At 39.6% G+C, this 27693-nt stretch overlaps 1 protein-coding gene across 1 annotated transcript; it reads right to left on the reverse strand.

Moving 5' to 3' along the window:
- Nucleotides 1–543: 543 nt before the first annotated feature.
- On the reverse strand, nt 544–27185 carry MINDY2 (MINDY lysine 48 deubiquitinase 2). The gene is made up of 9 exons (XM_058033437.1): nt 26526–27185; nt 19412–19469; nt 17163–17227; nt 14483–14641; nt 13550–13652; nt 12858–13000; nt 5226–5399; nt 4134–4307; nt 544–2755 (listed from the first exon to the last, which is right to left on the reverse strand). Exons 1-9 carry the CDS (start codon nt 27183–27185, stop codon nt 2636–2638), a joined length of 1656 nt encoding a protein of 551 aa, XP_057889420.1. The 3' UTR covers nt 544–2635.
- Nucleotides 27186–27693: the final 508 nt, after the last annotated feature.

Genomic DNA, 27693 nt, shown 5'->3' on the forward strand with positions numbered 1-27693 from the left:
TCAGAGGTACCAACTGTGACAGCTGCTTTTGGAATGGTTACTCCCAGTAGGGCATAAATTAAGCTTCCAGGTGAATTTCATTTTGGGTATTAGGAAGCTCAACTGCTTATAACTTTTGCCACTAACAAGTTCAACTCATGCAGCCCTAAATTTCAGGAATTCTTTACCTTTTTTTCCAAAGCTTCAAGACCTGTAAAGAAAAAAGGTTATTAACAGAGGACTGTTTTTATAGCATGCCTTCCATCTCAAATACCCTGAAACCTTTACTCCTCTATTGAAAGAAACTGAATTATCTGGGAGTTGCAACTTCATGATGAGCATTGCATTTAACTCTTCTTCCTCTGTGACCAAATGACCATAATTCCTCTAACTACAGTATATTAAGTTTCAGGCACATCTGTCTGAATCTGGAAATGTTACATGAATTCTTCTAATATGAACAAGTATCTTAGGCAAAGAGATCAACTCCATAGCCACAACAGTTAGATTCCTTCCAAAAGGAGTTGAAGTGGCAATACTGTCACTGAAAATAATAACAAACACTTAGCTTGACATATTTATTTTTCAAGGTCAATAAATAAATGTAAATACACAAAATTTGGAAAAATCTTAGTAACAGAATGTTTTTAAACAACATTCTGGCTTAAAGTCTCTGTTATTGACACTATTGGAATATTTTCTCATCTACTTAAAGGAGCTAAGTCATTATGTTGGTGATCCTCCATCACATTAATTTTTTAAGTTAGGCTGCTGCAAAGGAAAAAAAAGACATCAACCTTTGCTTTGACATAGAAAATTATCTGAACAGCACACATTAAGTATTAAAATTACTTCTCTGGGCATGACTTTTCTAGAGAAGATATTTTTAAATTTACAGTTTACATATTAGAGACCTACTGTTCATTACTTCATCATTATAAAAGGGAAATCGTAACAAAAGTGGAAGAAAAACAAAAGAGGAAAAGGCATGGAAGAAAAGTGATACAAATTGGCCCTTTAGTTGGTAAGACATTCTTCCTTTATCTCATTTTCATTCTAGGTTGGTAGCAGATGTGTGTGGTAACTGGTTGCCAGCAGTGCAGCCAGTGCAGTCTGAAATAATTGTGAAGTGGCTTTTTACCAGTGGATTGTGTTAGACACCCACTTTTGCAGACATTCTCCAAACACCTGGAAACAGGAATGTCATATTCCACCTCTTGCCCAGGTTATTCTGTGTGAACACTAAGGCTTAGAGCACAGATACAGAACTTGTCCAGGAGAAGCAGCCTTTTTCAAAAGTATCTACAAATCACTAAATAGAAATTTTTATCAAAAGGTTCAGCAAGAACTAATTGTTATTGATTTAATGGAAGTGGAGGAAGATTTGTGGTTCCCTCAAAATTCATCAAGTGTTCTGTTTCTGCATTCTATAAATACTACAAGATGCAACATGTTTATTTGGTTCCCATAAATTAGAAAAATCTGGTTTCCAAAAATTCTAAATTAGTGATTTAAAAAAACAAAATATTACACCTGACCACCTTTCAAACCATCTCAGAGAGGGAGCTTCACTCCTCTCTCACCCCTCAGAAGTGTGCTTTTTTAAGAATACATGATTTATAAAACAAACAAAAAAGTGTGTTTTTAACTACAGTACACTTGCTTAAATATACAAGTGGACATGTTAACGTCATGTTGAAGTTCAAGGTACTTCTGGATAAAAGGCAGATAGTTAGTTATTTTAACTCTGCATTCTTATATAGAATAACGATTATTATAGACTTTAGTTCCCTCTCATCATTCATCTATCATATGGAGAGGTCAATAAATAAAAGCTTATCTGGTCCAGTTTACCTACAAGAGAAAAAAATAATAAAAGAAAAAGTTACCTATAAAATTACTTGTTTAACCCTGATAACATCTGAGTTGCCATACCCAGTTTGTAGTTGCAAGAAAAGCAAACAATATTCATCTTGCTTTTTAATAAATGCCCCATTTTCTTCATGACAATTTTCGTATGCTGCCTATCAAGTCACATATTCTTGGGGCAAGAAAGCTGGCCAGGAGATGCAGTGATAGCAGTAACAAGTATAAATCTGGGTTCAAAAAAAGAACATACCAGATCCAGAAGCAAAGAAATCTGGACACACTGAGGAGGCAGTGCCCAGCTGTTATTTGGGCTCTCATGTCATGGAGACTATACCCTGCCTAAGATATAGTTTCATACTAAGGAAGTAACACAGAACTCCGTTGTGCTCGTGTACAGACTTCAGGAAAAAGCCTTACACAAAATGAATTATCTTTGTTTAGAGTAGAAGATAAAATAGCTTACTAACTGATGTAATGAGTAATGGATGTCACTATGACACAGGACTTGCCATGAGTTGTGTGTTCAGCTACAAGGTGCAATATTTCTTATGACTAACTCAAAGCACAGCCGCATCCAACTGTGGTTTGGAATTCCCTCTTGAGCAGCTCGCGCCGTGACTTTGAAGGAAGTCTGATTGGTACAAAGCCATCCATCCTCTCTTGGAACGTCAACAGAATCCATGGGGTAATCAGGCACAGGCGGCATGTAACAGGTTTGTCTTCCTTTTGACTCCTTGTTTTTGCTTCTGAGGACATGCACTTGGCTCCAGGTGGAATCCATGCTCTGTTACAAGAGAACACAGCTGTTCTTCTCTTTCTCCCTCTCCTTCTCTCGAGGCTCTTTGCGTTTGCGTTCGTTACTCCCGGATTGTCTTGTGCTGGCTGGAGAGGCAGCACCTTGTACCTGCTGTGTAGGGAAAATAACATGGGAAATAAACCCAGCCCCACTGCACATACAGCCTGAACTCCTTCTGTGTGCTCAAGTTCAAAACAAAAAGTTTAAGTATTATGCAAACCAGTAGAGTTCAGGTAGGGTTTTTGGTATACCTACTCCAGGACCTCCACAAAAGTTGTGTATTTCTTGAAAGTCAGCTGAAAATATATTGGAAGTTTCATGTGTCCTTTCTGTTGTGTCCACATATACAGATCAGTAGTTTCAATAAAATATGGTTTCAAGCATTTTCTGGCACTTCTGTATTATTGCACTGGAATTTTTTCTTGGTTTCTCTTATAAGTACATACTCCACATTTCACTATTTGCAGAGCCAAAGTGCTGGTGTGGACAGCAAGATAATGGTAAGGCACCAGCTTTTTGTGACTCTTTAATAACTTGACAAGGGGGTTGGTATACAAAGGCAACATAAGTTTTGTTAATTCATCATCTATTCCCTCTGTTACCCATTCATAGCTGCAAAGAAGCAGGCTCTTAATCCTGTTCAGCAGGTTCTTCAGTTCCTCCTGCCTTTGGCAGGTATGAATCTGTGTCTTAACTAGGTACTGCTGGTTCTATTAAAGCAACAAACAGTGCAAATAACTTTTACCTGTCAACATTCTTTTTTCATGCTTAACAAACTTATCAGTTAATGGTTCTGAATTACTCATGCCAAAGATGTAGGATTTATGTTGATTATTTCTTACCTATTTGTAAATAAAAGCAGTTCTGAAAGCCCTCAGTGGTTAGAACCTCTCTAAATCCAAAACACCAGCTTAAATAAATATTGTCTCTGGCACAGAAGATTCAGTTAAATTGGATTTTTTGATAGACATGTTCATGAATCACATTTTCAGAAGATTTTGAAATCAACTGCTTATGGTTATGGGATGGAAAGGTGTACTGGGAGAAACTGGGAACTGCCTGATTTGGAACAACAGAATAGATTCACACGAGATCAGAGTCTGAATCACCCGAAAATGTACAGCAACAAACTTCTGCAATACAAAATAAAGACAAAGCTTCAACTGTTATCAAAAAGTTTAGCTCAATGCTCTTCTGCAAGTAATGTAAAATACTAGCTAATACCATCTTTGTAACCTGACATATTAATTCATACCATCATTCCAAAATAAGTATAAATGAAACCCTAATTTAGAAGGCTAAGCCTGCTTTAAAGTACTTAAATGTTTGCAGTTTCCATATCTACATGCATACTCCAACAACTGTAGTGTATTCCTAAAGATTCCTATATTCACCTCAGGCTGAAATGTGTACAAGCACAGATGTATCTGTGCCATTATTCATACTTTCTAAAATTGATGATCATATTTCTGTAGTACTGTTTTCTTACCTGGACCTGAGCAGCTGCTTGTTCTTGTTCCTGATAGTACTGAGAAGCTCTCCTGTCCTCCTCTTCCTGGAGCTTCTTTGCTAGCTCCAGATCACTGATTCCTTCTGGGATCTGTTCCCAGTTAATCTCTTGATTCTGCTGCTCTTGTTGTAGAGACAATGCCATCAGGTAATCCTAAAGAGTAAACTGGTGAATTAATGCTCTTTCACAGAGTCATGTCATACCAAGTGAATTTTTCACCATGTGCAGATGGTACTACACTGTACCATCACTTTTCTCCCAGTCTTATCTTCAAATGCAGATCAGGAATTTCTTTCAGAACCTGTCCATAACCTCAACTGCAGGAATGCTGAGAACAGCAACTTTACACGTTTGCTTTCACAATAACTAAGCTGCAGCACAGAAGACACAAAAACTAATTTTAAAATGTTGCTTCAGGTTTAAATTCTATTACCTAGACAGCAGCAAATTATCTGCCAGATTTTTATTCTGAGAGAATGATTAATTTTCCCTCAGTATGTAAAAAAATTAATGGTGATGACTATAAACTATAGATTTTCAAGGAACTTAGTCTTGCTCTGCATTTGTGCATTACCTGGTACAACTCAGCCCCACCTCAGACACGACTTCTGCAAACTCTGTCTCAGCAAGAACAACAAACACCCACCAGACACACAATGTGCTGTGGGGTCTGTCCTACACCCAGCCAAGTGGGCAGCAGAAGGCAAAGTTCAGCTATGACAATCTTAATGAGCTGAAGGGAGTTTGTTGTGTAGGAAGAAATTCCACAGTCTGCTTCTGTTTCCATATACAAAACAGAGGTGACATTTCACCTGAGTGAGGACTTGCCAAAAGTGGATTCTGAAAGATTAAAATCCCATTTTCCAAACTACTCAGTTGGTCTTACTTTTCCCCCTCAAAACCATATTAATACATTCAAGTGGCACTTTTGGGAACCCTAATCTAATTACCTAAAGGAGTTTCATAGTCCCAGATATGCATGAGTATACACACATGCACATCTGTGGAATTACACATAAATATCACTAAAAATCAGTACTAACTCACAGTGGAAAGGCAAAAATGCGGTACCTGATCTATTTGATCCTGCTGCCCTCTGTAGACAGTTTCAGGGTCTGATGGAGGCCTCAGGTGGAATTCAGAGTCACAGAAATTCCCATCACCATCCACATTGTGTAAACTTTCCCACACAACCTTCTCTTCTGTAAGAAAGCCCTGGTCTGTCACCAGCAGGTAAAGCTGACCCTACACAGAAGAACAAGGAAAACTTGTAAAACTAAAAAAAAAAATAAAATACTTTTTACAATCTTAAGTAGCAGAAACAATACAAATGTTGCATTCCAATAAAACATTTAGAGTTTTTAGCACATTTGGCAATTAAATAAATCAGCATACAGCATTAAACTACCAGATACTAGTATTCACAGCTAAATTAACAACCACACCATTTCTGTACTCCATCTTGCAACTCTTCATTCTTAATGGAAGTTCATATTGACTAGAAATTAATATAAAACATTGAATATATATTCATTAATGAATATATTAATATGTATCAATTTATATACCTTGACAGCTCTTTAGAAACATACCTAAGAAGTAGATTTAAAACCTGGCAACAAAAACTTTAAATCCTAGAAGTAACCACATTAAATTCCAAAGGCAAGGTGTGGAGACAAAGGTGACCTTTCCAAACAATCCAAGAGGCATCACCTCAAAATGGCCACATCTCAGACTTCATCTTTCATAATGAGTTTTGATGGAATTTGAGGTCCATGTCAATTGAAAGCTCTAAATTTAAGATTGTTGCTATCACTTGTTACCAATAATTATTTTGTCGGCATTTTAGTAATTTTACAGTTCTATAAGGCCAAATTTCTTAATTTCAAAGTCTGAAATTATAAAATGGGCTGGTCTGGAGTGAAGGAGACAATGCTAACAAGGGCAGATACCAAGGCACTGGAAGGATGAAATGAAGCTTAGTATGAGGGAGTGGGAGAGGAGCTGAAATCAAAGGGAAATAACTGAAGCAGGCACCAAATGAAAGGAGATGGTGCTGCATGTCTGAGGGACAGCAAAGCAGCACAAAATACCCATTTAAATCAATCAATTTATTTCATCCTACCTTTTTAATCATGTTTTTAGGATTATACTCCAAATCAAGAATGTTGTTACTGAACATAGAGCATTTTAAGACTGAAGCTCCCATTAGTATGACTGAATGTACCAGATCAAGACACTCAATACAAAACTTGAAGCAGTGGTTTAGCCATAAAAATCAAGTTTATTGTGACATCCACAAATATTTGGTGTTTGTATTCCAGCAGCACACAAAGGGTTCTCAAAGACTGCTGTGCTGAAGCTGTACCAAAGCAAGAGGCAGATCCTGTTCTAATGATTTCTAAGGCTAAACAGGCAAGAAATAGAAACTCTGTCCATACTCAACTCATACAGAACAAGCTCCCTGACTCCTCTGAAGTCATAAAATGACTCTCTAAGGGAGATATTGAAATTCCACTCACGTCTCGTCAATTCCACTCTGTTTACAGCTGCCCCTGCTGGGGCTGGGAGGTCACTTGATGTAACAAAAATATTATTTGAAGACTCACATACAGTAATTACTCCAATATTACCTAATACCATAACATGCACTTATACACAAGGCCAAACAGAGTGGATAAAAAACCCAAACCAAAACCAAACAGGTAACATACTGTACTTTCAAGCTTTGGAATGGGAGTTAAGCAGCACAGGGGGGCTTCACAGACATAAATACAGGTGTCAGCAACAAGTCTGATCACATAACATGATCTAAGGAATCATCTGTCCCTTGGAAACCTGCCTAAAAACTCAAACTCCTGACACTTAAAGTTACCTGAAGAAAATAAAAGGAAGTAATTTCACAACGTTTCCAGTTTGCACAAAACACCGATTTCACAACATTTTGTACACAAGAGGTCTTCAAAAATATTTTTAAATATCCCAGAATTTTAAAGATAAAATTTATTTCAACTTTTAAGTTTTATTTTGAACAGTACATTGACTCAAACAAAACCTAAAAAAGGGGGTGGTTTGTGTGTCTCTCAGGTTTTCCTCTGTTATACCATACATTTTAATTACAGCCCATAAACTGTGCAGCTTAGTAATACTGAAATTGTGAAAATACTAGTTTTCCTATCTCCAAACTATTATAAGCTTAATTTTTCCACACACAAATATTAAGGTATATCATTGCCTTCATGCAACTAGAATCTAGCATCTAAGGATGGATTAACACTTGCTTGAAATGGAGACCTGTTTCAAATCTTAAATACAATTCATATTCTTTGTAAGAATTTCTCAGTAGAACACTGATTGTAAAAATGTCACATTAGCGTAAATAATACAAAATAAATGTAACACAGGTCCCTAATGAAAGGCAATAAACTGCATTACATATCACCACATTAGCTGAACACCAGCACTGCAATTCCAATACCAACTGCATACCTTCAGACATTCTGCTTCACTTGAACAAAGCTTAGCAAAGCAACAAACACAGGCTCCCTAGGACCTGATAAGGCACCTGATAAGGGACAGAGTTCCTGGTCACATTATTGGAATGAAAGGAAAATGGGAAATCACAGATCAGAGATCCAAAGTCATCCTTCCCTTGTTTTTAACCAACTTCTCTGATCTTTACATCGTATTAGTATAATTACATTGGATTCCACAAAAAACCCCAAACCAGGACCCTCACAATATTGCTAATATTCATGGAACCTTTGGCAATAATTTCATATAAAGTAAGAGGAGGTGGCTCTTTTGCTGCAAGCCGTAACGTAGCCTCTCATCATGGGTTTGTTCTTCCTTTGCAACAAGAAAATAGAGACTGGCTCTGCAGGCACAGTTTTAATGCCAGGCACGTTCTCTTCCCCATGCCAAAGGCACAGGCCACACTCAGTGGCACAGCCCGGCCCCAGCAAGGCCTGCCTGGGACCCGACAGAAGCTCTTACCTTCCGAGCTCCGCGCTGCCCCGAGCCGGGCCCGCACCGAGCCTGCGGCCAGGAAGGAGCCGCCCTTCCTTCCCAGGCACTTCCACAGCCGGCCGGGGCTGCCTGCGAGGGACACGGACACGGCCCCGAGGGGGGACAGGGACACGGCCAGCCCCGGGGGGGAACAGAGACACGGCCGCGGGGCCTGGGGAACAGGGGACACAGCCCTGAGGGGGGACAGGGACACGGCCAGCCCGGAGGGGGGACAGGGACACGGCCCTGAGGGGGGAACACGGACACGGCCAGCCCGGAGGGGGGACAGGGACACGGCCCCGAGGGGGGACAGGGACACGGCCCCGGCCTGTGCACAGCTGACCAGGCCGAGCTCGGGACACTCAGGTAACCAATGCGCACAAAAATGGCTTTCAAATACCCCTCACTCTCTGTGAAGAGTTGTCCCGCTTTACAAAATGTTTCTACCCTCAGAAAATCTTAACTGGACATTTCTAGAGTGCTACCAGATTATCTTTTAGTTTTTGTGGTTTTTTTTTTTTTTTTTTTTTGTTTGTTTGTTTTTTTTTTAATGTGGGGTTTTTAACAAATACCCAGTCTCCCCAATTGGGTTAACACTGGCCACAAAATGCCAGCATGTAATAGACAGCAAAAGTATCTGCTACTTAACTATAGTCAATAGGGAGTAAAAAAATGGAAGTCCCAGTAGACAGAGTTTACTTTAACAAAGTTATGACTAATTATTTATGCTAAGAATCGATACTTAGATATTGTAGACCAATGCCCAGATTTTATAGTTTCACATATAAAAACCTTGAAATAAAGCTGAGGATAAAGCAAGATAATTCTCCTGAACAGGGATCTCTCAATCTTCTGGTTTGCACAAAAAACCCTCTCTGAAATGCACAAATATAGGCTACAGGGGATGTTACTAGATCTCCTTTCCTTGGATAATTTCATAATCAGATTAAATAATGAATGTTTTTAAACTACTTGTTCTAATGCCAATTACCAAGTTTCCAGCAATTCAGAAAACAGAAAACCAAACACATGTCCAATAGCTTTGTACAGTAAAGACAAACATTTTAAGCCTTATGTTTTGAATAGTATGTAAATATTCTCTTGGACTTCTGGATCAGATCCCTTTGTTTTTGTGAAGGTGCTTAAAGTGGATGAATGAATGTTGTTTTAATTTTCTCTAACAGTTGAAACATTCAGATATACTAACATTAAAAATATTTTTTTAAAGAAAGTATGTACTACTGAATTCAGAGCAACCCTCAGCATAAGAACTGTACACTTACTAAGAAATTGAAAAATAAACATGTTTTTAAGCAGTTATATTCATTGCCTCTACTATGCCAATCTTAAATGCCCAAGGAAAAAGTGCAATTACTGTTTTAAAATACACTTGGTATTGGAATGAAAGTATCTGTTGAGTTCTGAAGCAGAAACACAACATTTATAAAGTAGAAAACACACATACTTAAAAATCCAAACAGGTAAATATCTCGATACTTTTCAGTAAAGAACACAGGTTCTGTTACAAACAAGTCTGTGGGAAAAACATTCCAACTGAACTAAGATCTTCTTACCAAACTGATCCCCTCTTTACAGTCCTGTTTTTCCTTGATCTAGGGAATTATCATTTGATGTATTTATTATCTGCATAATGAAAAGCAAAGGCAAAAAAATAAAATCACATTTTTAACTGCTGAAAATTATTACTGTATAATTACATGAGCCAAGACTATTAGTATGCAATGAAAGGGACAGGAAGTAGAAAAAATTATTACTTGGGCAAATGGACAAGGTTTGGAAATCCAAGTCCTTTCACTAAAATATCAGCCTTAAAAATCCCACACTGCACTTAAAAATATCCCCAGTGTACAGGTCCTTGTATCAGCTGTACATTAAAGCTGCCAAATAAAAGTTTAAGCATTAGCTTAATTAGAATAATAATTGCTAATTACTTAAGCTGTGTTTCTAAAAATACACTGATTTTATTACATGTACAACTTAATAAATGTGTAATTCCCTTCTGGTTAACTTAATAGCTGCTTTATTTATACATTTCCATGTATTGGTTTGGAGGGGAAAGAGAGAAAGGCAGTATTAGAGAAAGAGAAAAACTAATTGCAACATTCTTGCCCTAGAAGTTCTATACCTCCATTTTCCCTGGCATATGTTGTATCTCCAGTTTTCCCAATGGATGGGCTTTTCTCCATAGTCCATCTCCTGCTGACTACTGCTCAAACTGTGAGGAAACTTCATCTGCAGGGTGAGCATTAAACCCAGGAGATGGAAAGAGTGGAGCAGTTGATAGAAATCTCAACTCTTCAGCAACAATGCATCTGGCACTCACAGGAGTATCCTGGAGGGCCAAAAATTTCAGGAGAGCTGATCTTGGCTAAAAGCCCAAGTTAAGTCTATTTCTGACTTGATACAAAAGACCCCCAAGACTTACAGCTACTGCAAACAGCTGGCTAGGTAGGAGCCAACAGAGTTACTGCTGGCCTTTCAACATCAATTTAAAACTTATTTTATGTCTTTATTAAAAAGTTGTTTGCTAGCTCAAATTCTCCCGTGTGCCACTCAACACAAACTCAAATCAAAATGAACACTGCTTACAAGCAATAACCTCAGGAACTAAAACATGTAAATAACATGGAAATTAAACACTAACTACAAGGTCATTCCCCATAATGACTGTAAAAACAAGAATAATGACCTCTATTTAAAAATTTAGCATTTCAGAATTCTAAGAATTCTCAAAAAGCACAAGATGAAACCCACTGTGACTTAGCAGCAGCAAACCTTAAATATACAAACCACACTCATTTTCAAATATTTCAACTTAATATTTCTTAGGACTTGTATTTAGTTCTTACAGATAAAAGTCAAGACAGATTTTTACTCACTGCCTTAACCTGTTCTGTATTATTAATATTGGCTGAGGATATTTAACTCATTGAAGTGTTGCATTTTATTTCTATAAGGAAAAAGGATCTCAACTGAGAAGTAAATAAATGTTTACAAGTATGAAGCTGATAAAGTACAGACACATACCAGGTTCTACCCTTTAATGTAATACTGGGCTGCAAAAGACTACAAAGAGCCTATGTTTTACAAAACTAATCTGTATTTATAATCCACAGGTCAAAGTGATACTTACTGACTGTATTTACTACAAATAATATTTTAAAGGATTTAATAATAGCACAAAAATGTGTTATTTCCAGGAGGATTTATGTATTTTATCTGGAATGGCCTTTAAACAAAGTAAAAGAGCACCTGCACCTCTAGATACCATTTGTACCCAGAAAGTGCAGCTGTACTTTTACTATTTTCTTTTTTAAAACCAAACCCCACTCCATGTAACAAGTGTAAAACAGAGTACAGGCTTGCTTCACGAGCTGCCACCAGCTAATCCAAAAACTAAATTTGGAAAAGCAGAGAGGGGAAAAACTATACTCAAAATTGGGATTTAAATGAGCTGCATCAGGTAATATTTGACCACACAGAGATTTATTTCATAGCTCTGGGTTATTTAAATGCTCTGGGTTATTTAAATGGATGAAGGGAGGAGAAAGAGCCTTTTCCTTACCCTACTGCTTTAAGTGAGTGGCATTGTACACACTGATTTAAACCACATCTCAGATGTACTCTAATCAGAAAACCAAATATGTTACCTGCTTGTAGAATTAATCATTATTTATCAGGACTGTTCAGACTTTAAGCTCAGCTTATGAGTAGTTATTCAAAATGCCAAAGATTAGCACTGACAGTCAAGATTAACAGAGGGAGGAAAAAGGGACTAGTAGTAACAAATGGAAGTGTCATTCACATGAGGTATATGACATTATCAGATAATGGCAAAACCAGGGGTTTCCTAACTTTTTTCCATGTTACACACCTCTTCTTTTTTGCTTTTATTACCATTATTCATAAGCACAAGTGTACATGAAATTAACGTCTTATTAAAGAATAGATAACCAAAACATAATTTTAAGAGTTCTATACAAGGGTAAAAATCATACACTACCATCCTAGCAGAAGTAAAATTGTTTTAGCATGAAGATGCTCCATAAATGAAGGTAAACTTTCCAAAGCAGATTCTCCATTCCATGGAGGAAGGAGTCCCAGAAGCACTAACCAAGCTGACACTTGCTTTTTGTATCCTGGAATACTCCTTTCACAACTGCTGCCATATTGCTTCCCCAGATACAGATAAAAATAATTAAAAGAAATTCTCTTCCCTAACAAAGGGAACCAATATTGCAGCCCATTTCAGCTTCTCAAAACATTTGGGATTTTGCATATGGACCTATTCATCCACTGGCCAAATGTAATGCAAACTGAGATCCTTAGAAACAAGAAATTAAAGTAACCTTATCATGCCAACCACAAAGTGCAAGAAAATTTAAGCCATGTAAGAAGTGTAGATAACTATACCTAACCACAAAGAGTTAACACAGGGAGTAAAATGAAAATAAAGGGAAAGGCTACAAGAAGAGTTAAAGTAGTAATGGATCCCAGTGACTAAACCACTGTAATCAATAATTCCTAAGTAACATTTGCTACAGACCTTACATTCACTGTAAACCATATTTATATATAACAACCTGGAATTTAATTCTATTTCAAGACAGTAAAAAAGCATGACTTGCTTTGAAACACAAAACACAACAATAAAGACAAAAATGCTGGATGTACCTTGTATTTGGTCATGGTGCTAAAATGGTTGTTCCTGAAGAACACACAAAGCTCTCCCTCCTGGACAGCTGAAGTCAGCTCACACAGTCCATGGTATGTCAATTGTGTAGCTGTGTTATTTAGGAACTGCTCAGCTACAAACCCTACAAAAGCAAAACATACAGTTATGTGTGTCTATTACACACTTGCTAACATAACACCTGGAAACAATAGTAGTATTTTTCCCATCTTCCCCCTATGTCCCCATACTGCCACAAGCCTTAGGGAACACATAAAAAGAGGGGACAAGTTTCAAAGTTCTAAAACCACAGCATTGCAAACAAACCTTCCCCTGTTCAGAAATGCTGTATCCACTTCTAATATTACTCATATTTTCCCTTGTTGTAATGGAGTATATAACTGATACTCTGATTTACAGGAGCAAATACATAGCTAAGTTGAAATCTGAATGCTACCACAATAGGGGAAGTTCTTGCCAGGTTTTGAAGAATTGTAGAGTAGATCAAGAGCATGCATTAGAGAAGCAGAGAAGACAAGCACAGTCCTGGGTGCCTGCCCAGGGAAAGCAGCTCAGCACACAGAATGCAGCTCTTCCCACTTGTATCTCTACTCAGCATCACCCACAGGGAAAATATCTAACTTGGATTTGGCAGGACACATACTTTGATAAAATACAGAAAAACATGGCTTACCTTCACTGACCAGTTCACTGTTTTCTGACTGTTTACAAGAGATTATCTTCTCCACCAGCTGATTGTAACTGCAGTTACCAACTGCTTTTACTATGTCAGCAACCTGCAGCAGGGAGGAACAACATGGAGGATTTACCTTTGAGAAGAACAGAACACAGCTGCAAGCCAGTGGCAATTATTAATAAGACAATAAGAATTCAATAAAGAGAGGATGTTATCCCCTTAAAAATGCAGGCCAAAACATTTTAGCTCAGAGTGTTACATATTTTGCTATTTCAGATCCTATTTTAAATGCTTCCATTAACCCTTAGCATCAAAAGCTAAGGCATGAACATAAGTTGGATCAGCAGGGCCAGGGGAAGAGAACAGCAACTCTCACCAACAAGGCATGAAAAGAAAAACTCTTAGGCATTATTATTGCAGCCAAACTCACCAGTTTCCCACTCAGCAAACAATACCACTTTAGTGTTTGTTAAATAATATAATTAAAAATAAATTACATGTTTGCTAAAGATGCAGTTCTCTCCAACCAGTTCCACCATCCTCATTTCTCAATAGCAGTGACTAAGAAACCAGAATTAAAAAGAGGAGGAAAGTAACTTTGTATTCCTTCCAAGTGTTCTCTAATAAGCTTTCAAAAATGATGACTGGAACACTGTATCTGGGGCAACTTGCTACTTCACTCAGAAAAACAGTTCTCCTTTACAGAGTCATAGAAGGCTTTTAAAGTAGTTTGACTATAGACCCAGGCTCTGCAGAGCTCCTGCACTAAAAAAACCACAGTTTGTATTTACTCCTCAATTTTTCTGACTAAATTTGAAAACTTCATTATCATATTCATTATTGACTTGTTAAAATTCAGAGATATCTCCCCTCCCACCAATAACATTCACAATAATATTTTTTTTAAATAATTGAAACAGAGTAAATTACCTGAGGGTCCACTAACCATCCATGGTACAAGGGGATATCCAGCAGATCAAACACTATGCATTCGGGTGTGTATTCAAATACTCGGACACCTGTGAACTTCACATTGACATCCAGACCCGTCTGCAACTTATGCAGAATTGCCATTGCATCACTCATATTCTGACAACAGAAAGAACAGAACAGATCACCCAAAACAGCTTTGGACACTTGGTGGTTACTCTTGTAACCCTTCATCATTTAGTACTCATCGACTTAACACTTAAAAAAAAAATTAAAGGGTAAATTACCTAAACAAATGTTTCAATGCACATTCACTTCACATATTGTGCCAGGAGATATATGAAATAAAAGAATCTCCCTCCAGTGACCTCTTTTACACCCATAAACTACTTTTAGGCAGCTCTGGTTGCTGTTAGGTCTATTTCCCAAAGCCACAAGGCAGATGTTTGCAAGAAAACTGAATTATAAAGGAATCTTCAAGGGACTTTTCTTGAGGTTTCTTCTCCCCTTTTAAACCCTCCCTTACAAGTACTTGTCACTACATAATGAATGAACAGTAAGAGCTACACAGTTCCACCTGCCAACTCTAATTTCAGGGTTCAGTACTGAGAATCAGTCTTGAATTGTTCACCACTTTTTTTCTTTAATAAAAAACCCATTTTCTACCTTATTTTGGGCATACCTTTAAATGGCCTGTAGATTCTGCTGTTAAAACAAGTCATGAAAGTAGCACTTATTAATTATAGTAGTGATCCCAACGGAATCCTAAGGAGAATTATCAAGTTATGAAGTTCCAATCACAGAAAGGAAAGATGAGCCAAAGAAAACATGCTTTGTGAGACAGCTATCTTGAACCAACAGATAAAAAAAATTCCCAACATGGCAGGAAAAAGAATTTTCCACTAAGTGAGAAAAGTCCATAAGAACACAGTCAGAAAGCCTTGTGCAAAATATTTGGGGAAACTGAGGCACTTTGTTGTTTGTTTGGGGGTTTTTGGGTTTTGCAACATTCTGTTGTTTAAGAGGAATTCAGGCTTACAACAATGAGAAAATAGCATGACAAAGACCAGAAATGCAGATTAGACAGGAGATGGAGACAGCAAAGATTCACAGACTGAAACTACTGATGGTTAAAGACAGCTGCTTCTGCTGTCTTCTGATGAGAATCTGCACTTGAGCATGGCTGCTACAAATGAGAGTTTTAATGCTTGTAGCCCTTTAACCACTCTGCTCAGTCAAGTTTCCATGATCAGGAATGGAACAGCTCCCACTGCCTTACTACAAGTTGCTTCATCTTACTAACATTTTGCTGTCACAAGGTTTAGAATTTAGCAAGATTCGGAAGTAATTCTCAAGAGTGGCTTCACCTTTTAAGTTTGTATCACTTTAAAAGCAAACCAAGCCACCTTAACAAGAGCATGTCATTAGGAGGGGCCTGACATCAAAAATGAAAACCTGTCTGTTTTGGAAGATATTTTGCCATAATCATACTGCTGAATGAATAAGAAGTCCATAGTAAGTCAGCACAGTGTCATCCACAAATTCAGACCATACATCTACAGACAATAGCTGCCTTTTTGTTAATGTTTACTTTGCAAACAAAGCAGGATTGCATCAAACAGACCAGAAACCCACAGAAGTTTCTTGCTACAATTTCAACATTATCACTTCTACTTTAACTATTTCCTACCTTCAAAGCAACTTGGAAGATTTCTAGAACAAAAGGCTTCTTTGAAATTACATGGTCAAAACTTCAGGTATGTGACATTTATGTTCTAAAGCCATATATCTGAGCATAAGAAAGTTATACAGGTTGTACTTTCACCAGGCATAATAGTTTTCATCACCCTCCTACAAGCTGATTATAGCTATAACCTTCTACAACACAGAATTGTGTGGAAAAAAATAGCCAATTTCATTATTACAAAAGTAATTCTTATAATCTGATACAAATCAATCTCAAGTTACTCAGTTTGGCTGTCAACACTGAATGAGAACAAGAAAAAATGACCTAAGAATAAACAGAACTACCCTGAAACCTTATACCTATTAAAAATTCAAATTCACTTTTCCGTGAGTAACCAAAAAACCAGCTATGACTACAGACAGAACTCAGAAAATATACACTAAATCAACAAAATTTAAATCTAATAGCATTATATTCAGTAAGAAATTCTTCAGAAATAATTCTGTGATGACATATAAATAGTGGTCAGTGTAAATAATATTGCCTTTCATAACATGGGATCAATCTCTTTTTGACCATCATGATTAAGAACACAGATCTCCATTACTCAGTTTACATCCTCAGAGAAACTCTGGCAGGCACCACTGAACAGAGCAACTGAAGGACATGCAGCACAACACTTCAAAGAGCAACCACCCTGTTACATACTTTTATTGGTACCTCCGTGTTACACTTCCTCAATAAAACCTGTTTTACTTCATTACTGTTATTTCATAACAGGGAAAAAAAAGTGTCTTCTGTTAATAAATATTGAGTTTTTCTTCACTAATAGCACATATATAAAATTATTACTCTACATCAAGCCCAGACAAAAACAAACTGCAAACAATGGTCTGTATGCTTGTGGTTTTTAACAAGGTGACAAACCCTAGGTCAGAAAAGTAGTTTTAGTTCCCTCAGACATAAGTAACTGCTTTAGGAGCAGCTCCTTACCTGCTCATAATTAAGTCGCTGAATTTCAGATATCTCTTTAGGTTTTGCGTCAAGAATGTAGTCTCCTAAAAGAAAGCAAAAATGAAAATAAATTTATTCCGCAATCAAAGCTTCAACATTTCTGTTAATGTTTCTGACTGAAGTGACTGATAATGAATACCACAACTGAAGTTTTCTACCAAATTAACGAGATCATACTGTTTAATAACCTGAATTATAATTATGGAGTAAAATATGAATACAAAAACTTAGTAAGAGCATATTAAGAAATAAAATTGAAATGGCCAACTGTTACTAAAGCAACATTTCATCATCTCTTGGGGTATCACATCAATCTCTTCAATATTCAAAAATTAACCTCCCTCTGTGCCTCAGGTTCAAAACATAAAAAGGTCAAACTGTTCACAGTAAAGTATGTAATTCTGTACACATTTAAAAAGACAACCACTTATCATGACTGATACTGTGAATGTTTTGTCATATTTTATACACCAGTAAGTCTATAAAACTTGTGCTGGTTTTGACTGGAATACAGTTCACTCTTCACAGTGGCTGCTGTGGGGCTGTGCTCTGGGTTGGTGCTGAACACGGGGCTGATCACACAGGGATGTTTTTGTTATTGCTCAGCAGGGCTCACTCAGAGCCAAGGCCCTTCCTGCTTTTCACAGGGCCACAGGAGGCTGTGAGGAGACACAGCCAGGACAGGTGACCCCCAATGAGCACAGGTGACATCATGCCCAGTAAATAAAGTGGGGGGAAGATGGAAGAAGGGGAACACTTGGAGTGCTGGATGGTGTTTTTCTCCCCAAGTCACCACGTGTGACAGGGTGCTGCTCTCCTGGGATGGCTGAACCCTTGCCTGCCTGTGGGAAGCAGTGAATTAATTCCCTGTTTTGCTCTGCTTTCCCTATATTGAGTCTTTACCTCAGCCCACAGTTTTTCTGGTTTTTACCCTCCTCATTCTCTACCTGATCTCTCTGGTAGGGGAGTGAGCAAGGGGCTGCCTGGGCTTAAACCACAACATTTGTATTCCACCTTTGTCTACAATGCAAAGGTAATAAATTAGTTAATAGTTAATCAACACACTGAGGTTCAAGACTTATAACATCTTTAGAGACTAATACACACTTTCCAGATTTTATTTCAATGTTCTTGTACTTATTGCTTTGCTCCATTGCTAAAGTCAGAAAAATATCATTATAAGCTTCCTAATTTATACTCTTTTAACTTGAAAGTGGTTGAAGGTTGTTTTGTTGGTTTTGGCTTTTTTTTAGCTGTAGAAGAACTGCTAATCCTGTTGAGTGAATAGGAACCTAAATAATTTGAACACAGTTTTATTATTCAATTTAGTAAGATAATTTCAGAAGCTAAAATTTGCCTTCAAGAAAGAATACACATTTAGACAACTGGAATTATGTAGTGACTTCAGACAGTATTGTGTCACCAATGCAATTCTAAGAAATGCTTGGACACAGTGAGCAAGATTTCTTAGTTTTTGGAGAAAATTATGTAGGCAACTTTTTTTTCAACCAGAAGACTCAGCAATTTGCTTCTGAAAAGAACAAGCTACGTTCTTTGCAAGCAAAAATAAAGAAAATATTGAAAGGGTTTTTTTCTCCTGCTTAAGAAAAATCAAGTCTAGTCTACTAAGTTCAACCATTTTATATTTGTCAGGCTACAAGGGAAGGAAAAGTGGTACATACAGCTTAAGTACTATCACAACTGCACTTTTAACACCTGGATCACCAGGGTCATTAAAGTTCCAGTCCTGTCAGATACACAGAGCTGCAGTTTTACTGAATACTGAATGTGATACCAGAGCAGTGCCTGCAAATGGGATCCCACTTGCAATCACTGTGAGGGCTACATTAATTTTTCTTGTTATTTTAATTAGGTCATACTTCCAAGGATTAGAGTTACTACAGACCACTAAAGACAGAGTTGACTTACTACATTCTGTCAACTATAATAAAACAACACTGTAAGAGACATGAATAATTTTAAATCTGTCAATGTGTTGGTGCATTGAGCCATACCAATGGCACGAACCAGACCAATCACTTTGGAAAGCAGTGCAGAAAACTTCTAAAACCAGTTAAGGAAAAGCATGAGTAACTGCATACTGTAAGTAGTTTTCTGGAATCAAATAAAAAGCTGAATAAAATAGTAAATACATAAACCAGCTCTTATGTTGCTATGCACTACAAAGTACAACACACAAGTGGAAGTGATTTATTGCAGTTACTAACCTAAGTACTCCATCAGCTGTTCAGCCGTTATGATTTCCATCATCGGTGGCAGTTTAATCTGTCAAAGTAAAAGTAAATTCTCTTTAAAACACCAAAGCACAACAATTTAAAAAGCACTGTATTTCTAGACAGAAGACTTCCGATTACATTTCCCCCACCAGTTTATAAGGCCATTAGCATACTGGACCTCTACTAAACAGCAGCCACAAGAAGAGATTAAAAAGGCACTTTGGTTTTTAGAGAAACCACATGCATGCAGCACTTTCTCCCAGGTGCACATCTGCATAGTGCTCCCTCCTCCCACCAAAACCCCCCTCCATTTCACAAGAACCCACACCACTCACTGCAGTGGCTCAACTACAATCACTCAGAATTAACAGACTGGGAACTGTTCAGAAAACTTCCCTCAAGTCTTTGACTCCCTTTATTCCAATTCTTAACTGAGTATTGAGTACTAAGAGATTAATTTTGCATATTAGCTCAAAAAGTTCCTGTGTACAAAGTTTCTAAAGGATCTAGTGTCAGTAGCTGCTGGGACAGGGAAGCCAAAGACTTGTGCAGGTACAAGGAAATGACTCTCAGCCTCTCATCCCATGTTCACATTCCAAGGTTTAACCATTTGGTTTAACCCCACACAGAGCAGAGAGGCACACAGAACTCTGTGGTGAATATTCCATTCCCCTCTTCCCTGATTTATTCCAAACATCATCATATGCTAAAACCAACCACCCTGGCAGAGCTAAAAGCTTCCTGCATTCTCATCTCCTCCAGCATCCTGGGTAAACATTTTGGTTGAACACTTTGATTTACTGCAGGAAGAAAAGCAACAGGCAAAGCACAAACACATACAAGGACATGCTTCTGGCAATCTGAAGAAATCTGAAGAAATACCACAGGAGGATACAGACCTTAAACATAGTGCAATTTTTCTCTGCATAATGTGAATTTTATTTTTCTAGGGTTTGGGGTTGGTTTGTCTTGGGGCTTATTTTAAGCTCTCTTCAGTTTTTAATTTTCTCATCCTATCTCCCTGCAACATCTTGCCATTCAAAGTCTACAACAGGTATTTATTTTATCAGGAATTTTTTAATCAAGTCCCTCAATACTGATCACTGCTGTCCTTGACACATATAGAAAGACATGACAAGAGACTGTTAACTCATGGTTGAGATTTAATAGGTTCCACCTACTTTTCTGATTGTGGAGAAGGAAGAAGTAGAAATCCAGGGGATGGAAGAGCAATCTACATCTACTTCTACATCAAGCCTTTGCTGCAGCACCCCAAACTCAAATATACAGTATAGCAACACACCACTTTGTTCACATTGTGATGGAGAGGGTTTTCAGTATGAAAACTGAGCTATTTTAATAACTTTGCAGGGAAAATGAGGTGTGATTGGGCTACATCTGTCTTATCAATTTTAATTACACTTGACAAAGGTAAATGTGTTAAATCTATGTAGTCACAAGAAATTTCATTATATGGGGAAGAAGAAAGAGACCCAAGTTTATATGACTTCCTTATTTATACTCTAAGAAATATGTCCCTACTTGGGTTAGAGTTGACATTTGCCACACATTGATCAACCCAGAGATGGTGGGCTTATAAAGAAGCTGGTAGTACTGGGATCTGGGAAAGGAATTAAAGAAGAAAAATCAGGCATGCGTGGGTACATGTTTTTTTTGAAAATATTAAATGAATGACAACTGATTGTAACTTACAGAACTCTCCAACTCACCAACTCTAAAGCTCAATTACATGGCTTACCTCTATTTAAGCTCTATGTACAGAGCTTAAAATAGCACAACATATTATCCATATCACTGGTTAACAAATGGAACTTTCCCTTACAACTGTAAAGCTAACCATTTATTTTTTTATTGCAGAAAAAGCAAAGTGGTTTTACTCATATTTCCAGAATCTCTCAAAGCTGGATATTTTAGCAAGCTACATCTCAAAATTAACTGCTTGATTAAATGCTAAGCAAAATTAATTGGTTACTTCATGGTGAAATTTTAGGGCTGGCATGTGTAGTGGGACCTGGATCACACCTTTGAAGTGGGCTAATGGGGTTCCAACACATTCTGAGTACTTCTGAACAGAGCTGACTTTGAGATATACAGAGAACATGACATTTCCCAGCTGTTCAGAGCACTGCAAGCACTTAAGCAACAGGAAATGCACAGTGAAGAGGAAATGGGAGAGAAAAATACCTTAGGAATTAAGGGAGAGCAAAACATCATACAGAACCACAGTCATTATCCAGAGAAATCAACAGAAGAAAACAATGTAAGCAACAGTAGGAGAAGCTGCTGTTGTCCATAACAATCTTTTATTTTGAGACACATTTTCGCAATAGGTTTCAATGTTTAGTTGCTAGATTTCACATCAATTCCACGTTTTAGGAAAAATGCATTTCCTCAACTCCCACTCACTTCCTGCACCCCTCTAGTGCAGTTTCCTGGTCCTTTGCCCTGATGGCTCTTTCTAACTCTAGCTATAATTTTCTTCCTACACTCAGGAGTGGGAAACTCAGTCCTTCTCACACAACTATGGCATGACATACAGCTGAGGCATACTTTAATTAAAGACAAGACTGGTAAACAAATTTTCATATGGAGCAGATTGTCTAATAAAACTTACACAGTTTGTATGAATTAGACTATAAACCCCAAAACTACACAATACTAATTTTCCACTATATTCTTCCACACTACAGAAGGGCTTCAAAAAAATTAAGTGATATAGTCATGCACAGAGGATAACACTTCTGAAAATACCATGACTATCAAAAGGGTCCAAGAAAATTTCTAATGGCTTATATAATAAGTCTTATATAAGACTTAAAGTCTCAAAACATGTTTATCTAAAATATGCAACTCCTCTGAACACAGTGTTCCAGAGAGGTATGGGTAGCTTCAAGCAGCTTTGACAAAAAAACAATTAATATTCTCTGCAAATAAGTGGCAGGAACAGTTTCATGAACCTGTGACAGGTCAGCGTGTGCTCCTCCATCTCCTCAGTGTCTCTCTTTAGCCAGGTCACCTCCAGCCCCCGAGTGGGCTCGTGGCTGTGCTGGGCACGGTTCCAGCGGCACCTGCGGGCTCAGCTCATCCCACAGGTGCCGGAGGAAGGGAGGCTGCCAAGGCCCGCTGAGCAATCTGTGCCAGCTCCGGCCGGGCACAGCGACAGCGACAGCACATCACGTGTGAGCGAAGGGCCAGGGCCAGCCCCCGGAGCCGGCAGCACCACCGCAGCCTCCGCCAAGCCAGCGGGGACCGGCGGGAGGGAGCTCTGCGCTCAGCTCCTCCCCAAAGGGCCATTTTAATGAAAACCTAACATTAACAATTTCTGAGTAGAATTTTTTACTCTACTTCTTATCTGAACAGTCAGTTTGGATACATCTAAGCAAGAAAATGGTTATATAACATTTACTTACATAATTGTTATGATACCTGAATAGGTAATTCAGACAGTTCTAAAAGTTTCCAAAATTTTAGTAGAACTAGGTGTGTAGGGAACACAGCTCCTTCCATTTGTTGAGAGGATTATGACACAAAAAACTTTCAAAGACATTTTCAAATATGCAATATCACTGTTCTCCTACATAAGGGCACGCACTTCTCAAGACAATATTGATATTATTTATACTCTAATTGTATAATGTTTTCCCTTTGCTTATTTTATGTTTCACAATCTTCCCTGGACATTTCAGATATGTAATTTCTGTGCAACACGTTAATGTTCACAGAGTTCTTCACGTACAAGACATGACATCCTACCTAAGAAGCACAGAGCAGAATCACATGGCACCCTCACTAAGCTTTAGCATCTGATGATTGTCACATTCCCCCCCACCCCAAATTACATTTAATGAAATGCCAGAAGTTATCAGAAAGTGTTGCATGAACTATATCTAACAAAGATCACAAAAGGCACTTAGAAAAGCCAACTTTGAATAGCTAAGCTTAACCACATAGTGAGCCACAGGCCTGAGTTAAAACTGAGCAATCTCCAGATTTAAATAAGCTGAAAAACAGTGTGCTACACTATTCCACATCAGAGGACACAACTCATGCTTGTACATACATTTAAAAATGCTTGTTTCAATCTCTACTTCTGCTTCATTTCCATCACACAAGTCTAAGTGGTTACGACACTGTTTTGCACAACAGCTGTTCTGCACAACAGCTACTCTTCCAAGTTGATATCATGCTTTTGTTTTTCTTCTTACAGCATTTCTCTAACACTCCTGTAGCAGAGCTCCTTGGCTCTCCCTCCTGTAAGTTAAACTGCAAGTTACACTTAAGACAGGCAGACTGCAAAAACACTTCAAAAGAAAAGTAATTTCATAATTTTAATATTTAAAATACAGCTTCTGCAATCTGCCACCTCAAAGTATTTTGTATCCTTTGAAAGTGGTGGATAAAAGAGAAGCAGCAGTTTTATCACAAGCTTAGTTCCAAAACCTGGTATTTTCAAAATGGAATTTGAACAGTCACAGTGGGTGCTACTATTTCAGAATTTCCAAAACCCCAACCACCAAATCAGTATTGCACTTCAGCTGGCTGAGACCAGATCTATTCACAGGATGACCACAACTCTCAACCCTGTCAGGAAAGAGTTCTAAAAAGGAAAAATGATGGCTGATACAGGGATTAGAACCCAAAGCATAACTGTTTAACTTGTTATTCCCTGTTGTGATTCTAGCTTTCCTCCTCATCTCCTTCTTCTGCTCTTTTTTCCCCATTACGTACAGCTTCTTTTCACCTAATATGTACTGTGGTATTTTCAGTCTACTTTTGCCTGTTTTCATCTTTCAGTCTGCCTTCCTGCTCCCAAATTATAATTACTTGACCCAGCCTAGTGTTCATGTTGGCTCAGGAGGAGCGAGAAGGTGGATGTCCATCCTGAGCCCTCTCATGTGGCAAGCTGCTGTCAGTGAGGTACAGATGAGCTGTCACCGCAACCACTGTGAACGTGGTTCTTGACTATGAACTGGGGAAAAGAAAGGCCAATTTGTAGAGGCAGTAATTAGGAAAATCAATTACAAGCAACTACAATATATAACCAAATAAGAGGAAAACCCTCAAGCCTATAAATAATAACTTGTGATGACAGTTTCACCAGTTTAGCTGCTTGTCTGCAACTCATGTAAATTCTGCTGACGTTTTACATAGACAGAACTATAGAAAACTTCCTGTAATCTGAGCAATAAGAAACAGAAGAGCATTCCCAAGGGGTATTTTGGTTTTTGGTTTTTGCCTATTTATAAAACTGGGTATTACCTTAATTCTCACTAATGTAACATTTGATCCCAGCAGAATGTCAGTTAAAGTTCTGGTTGGAGAGCAGCAGAGGAGGGAAAAGGAAAAATGTTAAGGAACAAAACCTCCAAAAACTTGAATTCAAACAACAGGACCAGTGCTGTCCCATTTATATCTTTCATTAAAAGATTAAAAAGTAAGACCCTGTAACTAACAGTTTAAAATGTTTCCCCCAAAATTGATAAGGAATGGCGAGTTTTTCAAGTCACCCCCAGATGCCAAAGAGGGAGCACAGAAAGCAAGTGTCCAATACTGAAGCCTGTGACAACATTCACACCCTCCCGAGGATAGCAGAACCTACATAAGGCAATACCTTAAAGTCACACCCAACTTCCCTCTACTGCTTTTACTGATGCTTAAACAACAACATCACTGCACCCAGAGTTTTCTTTCTGATGTCTGAGCTGTTCTGCTCAGAAAAATGTGTAGAAATTGTAACTCAACCAAGAGCATTAATCTTCTGCAGTTACCTGCATCTAAACAAATTTCTTCTCATCACATATTTCCATTCTGACCTTTTCCTAAGTCACTTGTCACACTGCAAACAACCTCTTACTCTTCCAACACCAAATTTCTTCCCCTTGCTACTACCACATAAAAGCTATTCCTGTAAAGCTTTCCTATTTCAGGACTCTGTTCTATCAGCTCTTCAGTCTTCCGGGGCTGAATTGCCAGCATTTCCTGAGACGTGCCCCTCATCCTTGTTTTGCAAGGCACACAACCTTACAGCTTTCCTCCAACAGATACTCCTTTCACAGAGACATGTTAATAACTACGTTATGGCTTAGATTTTAATTACTTAAAAGATTGGGGAAAAAATTACTTTAAGACTACGGGAAGTCCACATTCACAATGGCTATGGAGAACAAGAACCTTCAGGTCTCAGGCTGCACTTGACCACTACCTGATTTATTCATTAGTTTAAATACAGTCTATACTGCATAACTATATTAATGTGTCCCTATTACTCAGGCAGCTACTCATACAAATCCTTATTTTGTACAATTCTGCACTTCGTACAACTCTACATACGCTTTATAATATGAAACTAACCTATTTTCCAAAAATATCACTTATGTACTCAGTGCTATAAATAGTAATCTTTACTTACTAAAAACCTGTACACATCAGTAAGCTATTGTATGTTATATATTGTTCAGGTTAGTAAACATCATTGAGACATTTTATTTCTGTTTTAGGAGAACGAAGTAATTCTATATATGACAGCAGCATCTAAGTAGTGTATTGGCAACATACTGCACATACTTTTTGTTTTCCAAGTTCTGTATGTGAGACATGTGCTTAACAGCAGAAATAAGCCTGAAATATTTACTGAAAGAATCGGAGAATGGTTTAGGTTGAAAGAGACCTGAAAGATCATCAGGTTCCAGACCCTCTGCCATGGGTAGGGACACCTTTTACTAAACCACGTCGCCCAGAGACCCAATAAACCTGGCCTTGGACACTGGTAGGGATGGGGCATCCACAGATTCCCTGGGCAACTTGTGCCAGTGCCTCGTCACCTTCATGGGGCAGAATTTTTTCCTTGTATCTAAACCTGCCCTCTGCTAGTTTAAAGCCATTCCTCCTAGTCCTACTGCCACATGCCCTTGTCAGAAGTTCCTCTCCAGCGTTCTCGACAACGTCCTTGCCCTACACAGCACAAACTTCCCGCGGTGCCCTCACGCCGCTGTGGCTCGGGAGCCGCGGACGCCGCCGGCGCCACACGAGCTGCCCGAGCGGCACCGCCCGCCCGGCCCCGCCATGGCGCCCGCCCCCCCCGTACCTTCCAGGCCAGGAGCAGCACGTTCATGATGGCCAGCAACGGGCAGGGGCCGTTCTCGTTCTGGGTGATGACGGGCGTGTTCTCCTCCTTCCAGCGGACCCACTTGATGTGATAGACCGACTGGCCCGGGAAGCGTTCCTTGGAAGCGGAGAGGAGCTGGGAGCCCGCCGCCGGCCTGTCCCCTTCGGGCTCCGGGGCCGGGCCCCCCGAGGAGGCCCCCGCCACCACCGCCTCATCGGCGTCGCTGTTGAGCTCGGAGCTGCTCGGGCAGCAGGAGTGCAGGTTGGAGAAGGACTCCAGCGAGTCCAGGCTGCGGGACTCCTCCCCCGGCGGGCTGGGAGCGCCGCTGCTCCCGGAGCCGGCTCCCGCGGGACCGCTCTCCGAGGCGGGCGCCGCTCCGGGACTCTCCGGCACCGCCAGCCCCGCGCCTTCCGCCGCCGCAGCTCCCTCCGCGGCCCGGGAGGGGGACGCGGTCTGAGGGGCCGCGGCGGGAGCGGGGGCCGGCGGAGGGGAAGGGCTGCGCCGCCCGCCGCCCTCCTCGGCCTCCCTGCAGCCGCCCTCGCCCGCCGCCGCCTCTCCGAGGTGGAGCCGGCTGGCAGCGCCCCCGCCGCCCGTCTGCAGCGAGCCCGGGGGCGGCGGGGGCTGCGCCAGGCTCTCCATGCCCGGCCCGGCCGCTCCGCTCTCTATTGGCACCGCAGCGGCTGCGCCTCCGCCCGCAACGCCCGCGACGCCATCACAGCAGCGGCGGCAGCTCCGCCCCGCCGGGGACGTGCGGGCGGGGGGGGAGCGGCCGCGGGTCACGGCGGGGCCCGGGGCGGGGGGGCCCCGGGGCGGGGCGGGCCGCGGGAAGGGGAGGGGAGGGAAACAGGTGAGTCCGGCTCTCCCGAGTGTTCTCCAAGGCGCTTTTCCTTGCGGTTTCTTAGACAGTCGTACTATAAAAAATACGGCTGTGGCGAGGGTTATAGATAACTTGAACAATTTGATTGTGTAGAGTAATTCAAAGAGAGGAAATTTAGGTTAGGTATTAGGAAAATATACCTTGCTGTGAGGGTAGTGAGGCACTGGCACAGGTTGCTTAGGGAGGCTGCAGATGCCCCATCCCTGGAAGCGTTCAAGTCCAGGTTGGATAAGGTTTTGAGGAACCTGGTTTGGTGGCAGGCGTCCCTGT

Source organism: Melospiza georgiana, chromosome 13, assembly GCF_028018845.1.
Source record: "Melospiza georgiana isolate bMelGeo1 chromosome 13, bMelGeo1.pri, whole genome shotgun sequence".
Lineage (NCBI taxonomy): Eukaryota > Metazoa > Chordata > Aves > Passeriformes > Passerellidae > Melospiza > Melospiza georgiana.